This window comes from Quercus lobata, chromosome 4 (assembly GCF_001633185.2).
Source record: "Quercus lobata isolate SW786 chromosome 4, ValleyOak3.0 Primary Assembly, whole genome shotgun sequence".
NCBI classification, from domain to species: Eukaryota; Viridiplantae; Streptophyta; class Magnoliopsida; order Fagales; family Fagaceae; genus Quercus; species Quercus lobata.
Window position 1 is genome coordinate 83,692,491 of NC_044907.1, and position 14,458 is coordinate 83,706,948.

Sequence of the window (14,458 nt, forward strand, 5' to 3'; positions counted from 1 at the left end):
ATAGTTAGGAATTAACTTATGCTAGTTTCATACCATTTAGACACCTTCACCATCACCCTCCTGTTATTTCCATCAGAATCCCCACGTTGCTAATAAGTAATAACTTTTCTGACCTCACGTTTTCTTTGAAAAATAAAGACATTTCTGACCATATCATGGCCTGAAAATTATTTTTCTTCAAAGTTTTGAGTAAAAAAAAGGACAATGAAAGAAAAGAAAATATTTTTACTAAGAATAAATTTTAAGTAGTTATTTTAGTATACAATTGAGTAAACATAAAGTTCATCCAACAAATACTAATTCTAAAATTGCTTTTACTTGTTTAGGGCTGTGCAATATTATTGTATTTTTTTAATTTTTTATTTTTGTAAATAGTAACATGGATTTTACTCATTTTGCTCTTATTTCATGATATCACTCCCCAACGTCCTCTTGAAAAAGATAAAAAGCCCGGGTTCCACACTGGAAGTTGGATATATGTGATAAATATCCCATGCCTATAACCATTTTGCTTCTTACATCAAGACATGCAGTCATCCCTCATTCGTACCTAATTCCATTCAAGTGTTTATACGAGAAATTACTTTGATTCAAATTTTTGTATGCAGTTATCTAAAATTGAAGTTTTGCAGGGGTAATGAACCTGGACTTGTTGCTGCTGCAACTGAACAGTTGAAAAAGTTGCTGTTTTACCACTCCTTTTGGAATCGTACTACAAAACCTTCCCTGGTATACGCATATCGTCTTAAATTTCTATCTGCTGTTAAATTTCTGTAATATCATGTATATTTATCTAGAACATATTACTTTGTGCTTACGAATTAGACATTTCTGCTACGTGACTTATACAGGATTTAATGATATTCAATTATTCAAGGTCAAATTTCACTTTGCCCACTTGTGGTTTACCTGGAAACACTTTATCTACTCTTTGGTTTAAAAATTGGCACTTTACCCACTTGTGGTCATATCCGTTAACAGTCGGTTGCTCATTTTACCCACTTGTGGTCATATCCGTTAATAGTCAGTTGCTCACCTATCCACTTGCCATTACTCTAACACCTTCTAACTGAAAAACAGATTACAAACTGAATCAAACGCAATGAATCCTAGAGAAACAAACCTGAGGCCACCCCTTCACCCTCTCTTTGATTGAGCCACTCCATCAAGATCACCGTGTGAAATATCCATCATCAATTTTGATTACCATTTCAATCAAAACCCCTGTGATAGATTTTGAGGAATTTCCCTCTGGAGTTAAATTCTAGGTACGTTCTCTAACCTAGATTTTTTTTTTTTTTTTTTTGAAATTGCAGTAATTGATGATAGATTACAAACTAAAATTTGAGGAATTTGTATAGGACAAGGTAGGAAATGTTAGAAACACAGCTTGTTTCTCTAGCTCTGTGAGGTTTTTAATGGAGAAGATGTTGGGATAGGCTGTGGAGAGGAGTGTTGCAGCTTTGTTGTATGTCTAGTTAGGCCGCTTTCGTGGGGTTTGGGGCTTTCGGGTTGAGATTGCAAGTGGGAATTGCTGGACTTGGAGAGATTTGAAGAAGTAGAAGAAGATGTATGAGTATGGGTGTGAGTGTGAGATGTCCATGTTGATGTTGTCGATGGGGATTTCACGATTTCTAGGTCCAGTGCATAGGTTCTTCCACCCCCTCCGGTTAAACACAAAGACACATTTGTGGACCCCAAATTTCAGATTGGAAGACAGGAATTGAAGAAAATCACTAAGAATTGGAGGTCTTTGTCTGAAATTTTAGATTGAATTCAATTCAGACATTAGTGAAATGAATGAAATCAATAGCAGTTGGAGGTCTAGAACCCAAAAATCAGATTGAATTCAGGGTTTTCATTACAGAGAGATTGAGCAGGTACAATTCCAAGAGCTAGAAGAGACCAAACCCATGAAAAACAATTTCAACTTTGAAGCAAATTCATTTGAGAATCAGACTGTAATTTAGAGATCCAATACCTGAAAGAGCTCAAACTTGCTACACTTGACAGATAACTGGGAAGGAAAATACGAGAAAAAAAAAAGGGTACAAAATCCTAAAACCTTAATCTATAAGCTTTATTTATTTATTTTCTTTTTTGACGTGAATCCTATCGTCCTTTAACTGGTTTTATTGCAGCCTTCCAGCTTTGCATAAAAAATTTGATCTGCCAGCTCCATTTGTATTGCATACTGACTGCCCTTATTACTGGCGCTTTCATCTTCTAGGTTATCACCTTACTGGTCTGATGCCCGAGATCTTTTGTTAGCTTTTTCGGTTATTATTGAACTTTCATATTCCAGGTGAAAGAGAGGGAGAGTACTCAACCAGATTAGCCAATAATTTGGAGAATCTTATCCTCAAAGGACCAGAGAAGGTAATTCATTCTAACATCTTCCAACTTGTTTAGGAAATGATTCTGCTTCCATAAGAGGATTTTTTTTGGGTTGCTGACCTTATATGGGTGCTCATTTCAGATTGCTGCATTCATAGCTGAGCCTGTCATGGGGGCAAGAGGTGTGATACCTCCCCCTGCAACATATTTTGACAAGGTAAGTTATTTGTATCGTGAGATGCTTGACAAATGTCAGTCTCCACCTTTCAAATTGGTTGTCAAGCATCTGAAATAAAGTCTTGAAATTGAATGCTTTGCACCTAATAATATCAATGCATTTGCAAGAGAATTCTACCGGTATATATAAATGACCAGCACATAGTTTGTGACTGATGTACTTAGTTGGTGCAATGTTTGGTTATTGGACCTGATCCAGCCCCATCAGTTGAACTGTTTATGAAATCAATTCAAATTGATTCACTGAGTTTCTTCAATTCTGTCATTTGGTATGCATTTTGTTCTGGAAACTCGTAATCTCAAATGTTGATAAGTCATTCTGTTAGCTGTCTTTACCACCAGCCAGGAAGGGTCCCTTTGTGGAAACTTTATCTTGTCTTATAATTCTTCTCTTTCTAGATGAACTCATAAAATTAATCCTCTTGGTTGAACTAGTGACCAGTGATATGGCTACATGAATGAATTCAAGTATGGCGCAGGTCCATTAAAAACATGAGTGTTTCTGTATAGTGTCAGTTAATATATTTTATGCTACTATAGTCTACTTAAATCTTGATATTCCAGTTTCATGTTGACGTTACATGCCACCTATGTTTGGTAAACCTCTGCCTCTCTCTCTCTCTCTCTCTCTCTCCCCCCCCCCCCCCTTTTGGGTTGGGGGAAGAAGAAAGACATTTAATAATAGAACATTTTCCTATTTGATGTAGATTGAAGCTGTTGTTAAGAAATATGACATTCTTTTTATAGCAGATGAGGTACTTTCTGTCTTTCCTTGAGCATGGTATTCATTATTTGTATTCTAATATATAAAGCTTGCTCTCTTCATATTTGTTTATCTTAGGTAATTTGTGTGTTTGGAAGGCTGGGCACAATGTATGGGTGTGACAAGTACAACATAAAACCAGACCTTGTGTCCCAATTCTTCCAAAAGCTTTAAGCTATTAGGAAATGATGAATTTAATCACTTAATCATAATTTTAACACTCCTATTCACATGTTGGCCTAAACTTCTTCTTAATAAGTGGGGGCCCAACACATAAAGAATTAAACATTTTAAATGGGAGGCAAAGTGAAGACAAGGTTTGAACTCAAGATCTATTAAGCTAAAAAAAATGAAAAGAAGTATAAAAATCCTCATCGATACATAAATCTCATGGTTGATTGAAAAACAAAAAAACAAAAGGATTTACAAACATATCCACATTTTAAATTCTTAACAAAACCTGCATCTTTAAAACTATTAAGTTATGTTTCCTACATGACATTTATGTTGACATTATTCCATGAATTTATGTTGACATTTATGTTTCATTAATTTATTTCCTTGCATTTTGTGGGATTTAATTGTAATAAATTTAGTCTTAAGTGGTGAAGATTGTTCAAGATAGTGGAATTTGCGACTAGCTCAATATTGGTTTAGGACTGCAACACCCGTTAAGGTCATGCGAGAAGTACATGTTGGAAGCTCAAAAGTCTATTATGTCATTGTATATCATGTGACTTAATCTTAAAAAATAAAACACATTTAAACAAAATTCAAAAAAATCAAATTAACACGCAAATCAAAATTATAAAAAGAATAATCATGTTCTTAAGTTAGAAAAGTAATTAAATATTTGTCAATTTACGTGAACAACATTACAATAAGTTCATATTAAAAATTATATTAATCTTAAAATTTTACATTTTTCCTTTTCCTAACATCATGTAAATAATTGAAGCTTATTTCTCAAATATTATAATAATTAATGAGTATTATAAATTGGTCATAAACACTTTTTAATCAAATATTTAAATAAACTTATAACATACACACGTATCACGCTAAACATCAACTAGTTAAAAAAATAATAGTGGGTGAGCATCTGAAGATGATGCTACACCACTGTCTGCACCTGACATTGTTGATGTAGAAATGACATCCCATTGCTCATACATTTCACTTCTAACATATTCAACCTCCTCATAATTTTGTTGAACAATAGGAGCTTTTCGCAACGTTTGAATTGCCTCCAATTGCATTGCAACTTCTTTCATTGTAGGTCGTTTCTTTCCACTCAAGTTTAAGCACATTTTTGCAATGTTTGCAATTGCTATGATCTCTTCTTTTTTAGAATCCTTCATAACTTGAGCATCAATAATATCAAGCAAATTGTTCTCCTCCATTGCACGAATGAAATATGTGGCTAAACTTTTACTTTCTAGTGTTCTTGTAGAAGAGATTGCTTTTTCTCCAGTTAAAAGCTCAACAAGGACAACACCAAAACTATAAACATCACTCTTTTCTGTAAACTGACTTGACTGGAAATACTCGGGGTCCAAGTATCCAAAAGTGCCCTGTACTACTGTGGTTAAATGAGTTTGATCAACGGCAATGGATCTTGAAGTCCCAAAGTCTGCTATTTTTGCTCTGTACTTATCATCTAAGAGTATGTTTGTACTCTTAATGTCTCGGTGGTAAATGGGCAAGGAAGCTGCTGAGTGTAAGTAGAAAAGAGCTCCTGCAACTTCTGTGGCAATTCGTAAACGCATATCCCATGTTAATGGAAACTCCTCATTTTGGATATGAATATATTGTGATAGAGTTCCATTAGGAATGAATTCATAGACTAGCAAAGGAACTTCTATCTCCAAACAACAACCAAGAAGTTTAACCACATTCCTATGGTTAATTTGTGAAAGAATGACAACTTCATTTATGAACTCTTCGAGTTGTTTTTCTTCATCAATTACCTTGGACTTCTTTACTGCAACAATTTTCCCATCCAATAACATTCCTTTATAAACAGTGCCTTGTCCTCCTTGACCAAGTATTCTATTCACATTAAAATGGTCAGTGGCCTTTTCCAGATCCTTTGAATTAAACAACTTGGTTTTCTCAACATTGGCTTCTCCTGAAGATAACTGTTGTTGTAACAATAACCCTCCATTTCGTTTGAAGAACTTCTCCTTACGTTTAATGTTCTTCCTTTTCATTACTACTTTGTAGGACCACCATCCACTGATTAGCAAAAATAGTAGCCCAAGACATGTGCTAATACCTGCAAAATGCAATGAAATGGAAAAAAGGTTACTCCTTGTAGTAAAGGTTATAACAATTTCGAGTAAAGTAGAGACATCTTCTCTTAATGCTAAAAAAAAAAAAAAAACTAGGCAAACTATAGGAGAGACGGAAACATTAAGAGCATTCACATCATGTTTGTCTTAATTCTTTTTGTCTATTTTAGCATAAGAACTTACTTTTTTCTATTTTACAAGATCACATTTACAAAATATCCACATCAGATTATTTATTCTATCTTCCATTTTAATTAATACTCATTTTTTTTCTTTAAAAAAAATACTTTATATCAAATCTCTCTCTCACATGTTCTCCTCTTAGCCATCAGGTTTCTCTTCTCTCTTCTCTCAACGCTCAACTCTCTTTCTTCTCTAAGATCTCTCTTTCTCTCACGTTCTCCTCTTAGCCATCAGTCTTTTTCACATCCTCTCAACCCTCAGCTCTCTTTCTCCTCTCAGATTTCTCTTATCTTAACTTTCTTTGTGGCAAATGGAATCATACTCGTGGAAGCTTCGGTCACTTGAAAAAAAAAATCACTTTCTCTTTGTTTGTTGAAGCTTATCATTATTTGATCTCTCTCATCCGGTTTAAAGTGTTTCGCCACCACTGGATTGGAATTGATTTTGATTTTAAGTTTAGGTAATGGGTTTTTAGTTGATGGTTTAAGTTTGGGTTGATTTTTTGTCAATATTAGGTTGATTAGGTTTGATTTTCCATTGTTGTAACGAGTTTTGGTGGTGGTGGTTGGATGGTGCTGGGTAGATGGTGGGATTTGCTTTTGGATTTAGGTGATGCTCTTGCAAGTTATGTAAAACCTTGAGAGAATAAGAGGAAGAGAGAGAGTCTGATAGTAGAAGTCAGAGAAATTAATAAAATATTAAATACAAAAGTACTGTTATCATGTATTTTTACATGGTTACTATAGCAATTAATTGTGTAAATTTATACAATTTTAGCCAAATTGATTTGGGAGAATTTTGGGGTTTAATGTGCAAAATTTTGACAATTTTTCTATTTTACATTCACTGATTTGAAGGCTCTAAGAATAGTTGATGATGGGAAAAAAATAGGAGAAATTATTCTTTACCTTCCTAAACTATACTCCTTTTGCATTTTACCTCAATAAAATATAAGAATGCACATACTTTTACCCCATAAAATATACCCCTTTTACACTTAAACCTCTTAAATTATTACCCATGTAATAGGGTGCAAAGTATTACACATATACTAGTTTAGGGGGTGAGTATATAGTTTCATAGTTTAAGAGGGTAAGTGTAAAATGAGGTATAGTTTAAGGAAATAAAGTGCAATTTTTCCAAAAGATTATAGAAAAACTTAGTTGATCTTTTAATGTTTCTTTTGGAAGGATCAAAAGGAATGGAAATGAATCTAATTGAAAGAAACTTCATGTGTGTGTGTGTGTGTGTGTATATATATATATATATTCCCTTACTTGAAATGGTTAGAAGGGAGGCTATTCCTCCCAAAAGTGTAAATAATACTCATTCTTTTAATGAACAGAGATGAACTACTAATTTTATACCTATTTAAAAGAAATGGCAAATATATCGTAAATAATATACTAATAAAATTAAAAAAAAAAATTTTCTATTTTATTTCTTCTTTTATAAACTCTCAAATACACTAAAATTTTATTTTATGATCTCTCATTCTCTCTATTACTTTTCATTTCATTCTTTTATAATCTCCCAAACATGAAATAAATGATAGGATTTAGAGTGGGCATAACGTGACATTAGAGTTATTCAGTAGTTGTCTCTTTATTATTCGTTGGTAGTACAATTGAGGACAGTCATGGATTCCCATTGCACTGATTGGAAAATAGTAATTATTTCATTATCTTTTTTTTTAATTTTTTTAATTTTTAGAATTGTGCTTATTTGTTTATCAAGTGAAACTTGATAAAGTTCCCCTAATTAAAGACATGAATCCTCTCAAGAAAAAAAAAAATCCATTAAGAAGTAGTCCAGAATGGTAAAAATGAAGCAGTGAGTCACGTTTAAATTATTTTAGAAAGGTAAAAAAAAAAAAAAAAAAAAAAAAAAAAAAAAAGGAAAAAAAAGAGAGAAAGGAAAAAAACTTGTACCAATATTGTAGATTTCTGAGCGTAAAAAGACATACCTATTGTGATTGCATAGGTCTTTGTCGTCGAAGGCTCGATGATTGGATTAACATCATTAACTGGTAAACAATAGTATGAACCTATGGTATTTACGCAGCGGAAGCTCGAATCCAAACATGGTCTATGTATGCATTCGTCAATATCTGGCATGTAATGACAAACATGAAACATAGCATTAGAATTTAGAACATTGAGGAACAAAACTCAAAGCTACATTTATGGAACGAAATATTTCAATATCGGTTAATATCAATGTACCGTTTCGAAGTTACCGCATTATATATTATATATTTAGATTAATATATTTAATAAAAGGGTAAAGTCTTTAAAAAAAAAAAAAAAACAATAGCCAAATCCCTTTTCTTTTCTTTTTTTTTAATCTATACGGTATATTTCATTAAAAAAAAAATCCATATTATATAAGTATATGTAGTTTTTTATTAGCCTGCTAGTGGAAATAACTCTAATGAAAACTACTATTTGGATTTTTGACCATCAAATAGAAAGTTGAAACGTAAGGCTTTATTTACTAGAGAAAAAACACGTGACACGGTCTCCTCCACCCTTTATGCTGATCTTCATTTAATTCTCAACAACCCCCACCAGCCTCCAGTCTCTTTCCCCTTTCATTTGGTCCTCTACTCCTTCTCTCATTATCTTCTCTTTTCCCTACATAGATCAGATCTAAACAGATGCTCTACATCTCTCTTTTTGTTGCGTGAAGATTGAAGAACATACGACATTGAGAACGGATCAACAACAGATTTATCTCTCTCTCTGTCTCTGTCTCTTTCAACGTTGTGCAGAGAAACTAATAGCATCGGCACTCCTCTATCAAAGAAATAATAGTATTGGACTCTTTCACATTATATGTAAAACGTGGATACTTGGTATGAAATTAAGTAAGGATATTGTGTAAACATTTATATTTAGGAATGTGAAACAAGAATCGGCTAATTATATAATTAGTATGTAACAAATGCATAAATATATTTAAAATTAAACATAATTTTTATTATAAAAATATAAATAATTAGTTAAATTATAAATAATAAAAAAAAAGCATGTAATATATGCATTAACGCATGTGTATATATACATTTAAAATTTAACACAATTTTTATCATAAAAATAAAAATAATTAATCAAATTATTTTTTTAAGAGTGAACGTAATTAATCACATAATAAAATTCTTATCTAAATTTAATACTACATATGGTCATTTTTTTTTTTTCCATTTTTAATAAGATAGAATGTGTGGTGATTTTTGTTATGTGATGATTTTTATTGAGTATATGTAATTGGATTTAAAAAAAAAAATTTATAATTCATTAATATTAGATTTTTAGTATTTTACACTTATTAACTTACTTGGCACAAAGATTAAAAAAACTAAAGTGGACACACACATGGCTCAAATGTAAGAATATTTATTTTCTTACATTTGGTACAGAGATTAAAAACTTTAGTCATGTAAGAATATTATTATGTATAAAATATAAATTGTCCATATATATATATATATATTTTTTTTTTAGTACTTCTTAATTTTTGTTATTGTGAAGCATTTTTTTTTTTACGATTCATTTATTCTAAACTTTTAGGTTTTTGTACTTAATAACTCACTTGAATAAATATTTATAATGTGATCCCACATCTGATTTTAAAATTAACAAATAAAACTCTCTCTAAAAATAAATATTCCTCCGTCCCAGTTTGTTTGTCCTCTATTCCATTTTTGGATGTCCCAAAATATTGTCTTGTTTCTAAAAATAAAAATCATTAATTTACTAATGTTCCTATTATACCCCTATTTTATTTTCAAAACTATTTTAAAAGAAAACTAACAAATATTTTAAAAATCAATCTAATTGGAGCACCTTTTTAGTTGCCTCAATAAGAATGACTCTTTTAAAAAAAGTTGATAAATTTATTTATGGGTAGTTTTGTTAATTTATACATTTTAATGAGGTAGACAAGACAATAAATAGTATTCCTTTAAAACGTTTAACTTTTCAAACAGGATAAAATAAATTGGGACGGAGGGAGCAATTTAGGACATATGGCCCAAAATTGGACTCTAATTTGAAATTCTAATTGAACTTTCTCTAAGTTTTGCCTATTATTATATATATAGATATATAGACTAGCTTATAACTTCATGCATATGTATGGATATACTTAAAAGATACTCCCTCCGTCCCACTTTTTTTGTCCTCTATTCCATTTTGAGATATCCTAAAATATTTTCCTGTTTCTAAAAATAAAAGTCATTAATTTACTAATGTTCCTATTATACCCCTATTAATTTACTAATTCAATTTTTTGATAAATTTTTTTAAAGGTAGTTTTGGAAACTTATACATTTTTAAAAGGTAGACAAGACAATAAACGACGTTCCCTTAAAAAGTTTGACTTTTCAAACAGGAAAAAAAAAGTGGGACGGAGGGAGTATATACATTAAGATGCATTGTATATTCTTACGTATATAATTTAAATATTATTGATAGTCATTCTTATATTTTGTTTAATTCTTTAAAAAGTCTTGTAAAAATATTATTAAGTAGAAAATGTAAATTGTCTATTTTTAAAAAAAAAATTTCAGACACACGATGCAAAATTAGACTTCAATTGTAGAATCTAATTGAATTTTTTTATAAGCTTTGCCTATATATATATATATATATATATGGTAGTCCAGCCCCAAGCTCATGATAACATTAGGGGGTGTTTGATACACTATAATGTGACAAACATTACAACAATATTATAGTAATATGAATTATATATATCATTGTAATAAATAGTTTTACTAGATGATGAATATGTTATACTTGTTACTCATGGAATGACCAAAATAACCAAAAACCTCTAAAATAATCAAACTACCATTGAAGCTACCCAAATGACCAAACTACACTCCAAATGTTCAAAATACTTGCAATAGAACGTCCAATATAACAAAAATATCCCTAAAGTGCTAGAATGACAAACAAAAAAAAAAAATCACAAAATTTCTAAATGACTAAACTACTCTTAAAAATTGAAATTATTCATGAAAATGTTATGAACCAAATATAGGAATGTTAAATCCTTGAAATATGATGAGAATGTGACTAATGACTCAAACAATGTAATCTTATATTGTTAAAAACTTAAAATATAATTCTATAGATAAAGATTCCAAAAATATGATAACATGAATGAAAAGACCCCTTAGATTGAACGTACCCTTATGAGAGAGGTCATTTTCCAAATTATTAAGATGAATAATTTTAAAATATCTAATTGATGATTGAAAGTTCATTACCATCGGAGCTTTCACACTTCCAATCTTGACAATCCTTTGAAAGTTTTAACATTTTAGTGTCAAGAATAAAATTCATAAAAGTTTTAACATTTTAGTGTCAAGAATAAAATTCATATATATATATATATATATTTTTTTTTTTTTGAGAAAGAATAAAATTCATATATTGATTTGGTAGTATTTAACAATTTAATTTTCTTGTAGTAGTCAAAGTGCACCATTCCGTATCTCTCCTAAGTATTACATATACATCCCTTCACTTAGATTTTAAGAAGTAATTATTGACTGATTCTCAAAAGGAGTAATTGACAGACGGAATACTATAAAGAATAGACAAAGTTTGATAAAGTTTTAGGGAGAAAATTAATCAAGTTGAAAATTCAAGAAGAAATTTAGGACTCAAAAGAATACTATAAGTGGGAAAGCCAACAACCCCTAGATTAATTTTTATGAGAGATCAAAATATGTCAAAGAAGTAGACAATTCTAATAGTTTTTCAACCTGGATAGAGGAAAATCCATTGTTAATTGAGTCGGTTATTACTCATGATGTACTGTATTTATCTTCTTAATAAATTACAATCTTCTCCAAAAAAAAAAAACAAAACAAAAACAAAAACAAATTTAATTGTATTTTTCTCCCCTGTTACCCACACGGCCACACTGTTGTTGGGCACATGAAAATTGTCTAAGAAAGCATGTGATGCATATTTAATTTTGTTTTAAATAATAAAATCAATAGACGACAGATGAGGCGAGTGAGAGAGGTAGTTTACCTGTACATCGTTCAGGTACTTGAGGATCAGGAAAATAGGGATTTCCTTCAAAGCCTGGTTTGCAAGAACATGTTAAAGTTGAGTTCAGATAACTCACTGATGAAGAACGATTAGCACAAAGATAGGTTGAGTTATCATCATATTTATATGAGAGGTTATTTCCCGTTACAAGAGAAGATAATGTTGGATCGACGAACCATTCCAATACCACAGGAGCGTGGGACATATTAACGATTTCAAAGGCGTTTGTTAAATTGGTCTCGAACCACTTCTGCTCTACTATGAATGCATACTTGCAAGATGAAGTTGGGTGATTAGGGTCTATTGGCTTTAGAGATAAAGAAAAGTCCTGGAGACCTGAAGGGATGGTGGTTTGGCAGCAGTTGATGCCATTGCAACCATTGCTGCTATTTATGGCTTTGTTATCACAAACGGACATGCACCCACAAATAACGACATCTTCTGCATCGTTCAATGACGCAAAATTGTCGCAACCAATGGCAATGAATCTGTTTCTGGATTGGGAGAAGACAAGACTTCTTGCTGCTAAACTGTCAAATGGTTTGGTCTTTGTACCATTAGAACAACTTAAAAACCTTGGATAGTTGACGCGAAGTGTGCCGTCTAATGAAATGTCCAGCACTTCCATCTCGGTCAAGGTAGAAAACGTAGGTTTGGGAGGACTGAAACTGTGATTGCAATTTATCTTATACGAATCGGAAATGTAGCAATCAGGTTCAATCCCAAAAGGGAATGGAATGCTAACGTTCCCACATGATTGACTACATGAACTGTTTACCAAACCCACTGCTTTTACAAATGCATTCATTGACCCCAATAAAACAATTATTTGAAACACCAGCATCGCCTCCGCCATATCTCTCTCTCTCTCTGATTACCAATGTAGTAAGGCTAAGCCCAGAAGCCCTCACTAGTTATGATAAAGGAAAAAATATCTACTTCTATAGAAATTTCATAGAGGACAAAGTCAATATCGATGTCTGAAAAAGTCTAGCAGCCATTATTGACCGAGGCTATGACAATTAGTTGGAAATTTATTCCGTTGACACAGACAATGGGATGAATAATAGCAGAGACAAGATTAGCCAAAAAAGTAAAAACAAAAAAATGTAAAGCAGGGACAATATATTCTAAGATTTTGTTAAACTGAGGCTCCCTTTGAAATAGTCTCTCCTCTTCGTGTCTTTTTTAACATTCTTCGTGTCTTTTAACATACCCGTGCCCCAATTACTGTTGGAGTATTTTTGTAAAGTGTGATAATTTATTTTAAATATTGTTTAAATGTCTACTTAAGTGAATTGATGAAATATCTTCTCAAAAAAAAAATTGATGAAATAGGATTTTTTGTTATTTTTATCTTTGATGGCAAAATCAGTTTCTTTGCTAAAATTGGAGTTTAAATAAATAATAATTGTGAGGCCCGAGATTTGAAATCTCAGCCCACTTCACATTAAGGACCCAAAGCCCAAGCTGAGGAGCCTACTGCCGAGGACGTATGACGAAAGCCCCTCAACGGCCCAAGAATGTGGCCGAGGACGACCTCACATTCAACACCTCACAAAACGCCTGAAGAAAAGGACAAACTCAGTACAAGAGCAGTACAAACGAGAAGGCTGCCAACACCATAATGTGGAGCCCAGCGCCTGACAAGCCCATACTCCATACCATGCTATCCAGCTTTCCCCAACCACTCTGACGTATGGATTGATAGGACGAGTAATTACCCCAAATAAGGAGAAACTGACACGTAGATGAAGAAGGGGAAGTGAATACTAGTATAAAAGGGAAAAGAGAGCTAAAAGGAAAGGGGGGGAGGCCCCAGAAAAAGGAGGAGAAAAAGGAGGAAGAATGGTGAGAAGATAATGCTCCTCGGATTAATTCCGAGGAGTCAGACCTTTCAAACCACATCTGTGTAAGGCTTAGCAATACAGGCCAAATCCACCTTCGTATAGGCTTCCATGAAAATCCTGACTAAACCGTTGCCCAACAACCAAGGTCCAGCCTTTCTACCCCATTCTCTTCAAATCATATTGTTCGGGCCCTTTACATACGAGCCCAACGTCATCCTTGGGCCGTTAAAAATCGTGTCCCTACAATAATAATATCTCTTTACATGTTTTCAATATGTGAGTTATTTCTTAAACAAAAAAAAAAAAAAAAAAAAAAAAAAGAAATATGTGTGTTATTTCCAATTTTATACATTAACATTTAACTATAGTTATAAGTTAGAGGAAATGACACTTTACCTCTACAAATTATAGCCTTTGGTATTGCGAGCAGGCCCAAGTCGTGTGGAAATCAGAGAGAAGTTTCGCGGGTTTGTATCAGAAGTAACACCGAACCTTCATGGACCTGTTTGAAGGTGTGCTGACGTAGAGGTCTGTTTTCCATATCGCATGGTTCTCAACCATTGCTTGAAGTTTATGGCAAAGGCGAAATCGATTAAGGGAGCATCAGACCACGTGCCGACAAACCCAGGATTTCAAGCTAGGGGAGTCGGAGATAAGCAGTGAAAAAAAATTTTCAAAAAAATTCAAATACGCATCCATATAATATTAACAAACTATCAA

General features: G+C 32.3%; 1 protein-coding gene and 1 long non-coding RNA gene across 4 annotated transcripts; one reads left to right on the forward strand and one right to left on the reverse strand.

The window, feature by feature from the left end:
- The first annotated feature begins 737 nt into the window (after positions 1–737).
- LOC115983307 lies at positions 738–4,840 on the forward strand. 3 transcript variants are annotated; one of them, XR_004090006.1, is made up of 6 exons: positions 738–1,268; positions 1,362–2,048; positions 2,142–2,379; positions 2,480–2,554; positions 3,282–3,329; positions 4,780–4,840. It is a non-coding gene; the product is annotated as an uncharacterized LOC115983307 (long non-coding RNA). The 3 variants fall into 3 exon arrangements; XR_004090007.1 differs by having other exon boundaries at positions 4,791–4,831; XR_004090005.1 differs by lacking the exons at positions 3,282–3,329; positions 4,780–4,840 and having other exon boundaries at positions 2,480–3,194.
- On the reverse strand, positions 4,338–12,755 carry LOC115983305 (wall-associated receptor kinase-like 10). The gene is made up of 3 exons (XM_031105952.1): positions 11,868–12,755; positions 7,781–7,924; positions 4,338–5,615 (listed from the first exon to the last, which is right to left on the reverse strand). Exons 1-3 carry the CDS (start codon positions 12,742–12,744, stop codon positions 4,414–4,416), a joined length of 2,223 nt encoding a protein of 740 aa, XP_030961812.1. The 5' UTR covers positions 12,745–12,755; the 3' UTR covers positions 4,338–4,413.
- Between the last annotated feature and the right edge of the window lie 1,703 nt (positions 12,756–14,458).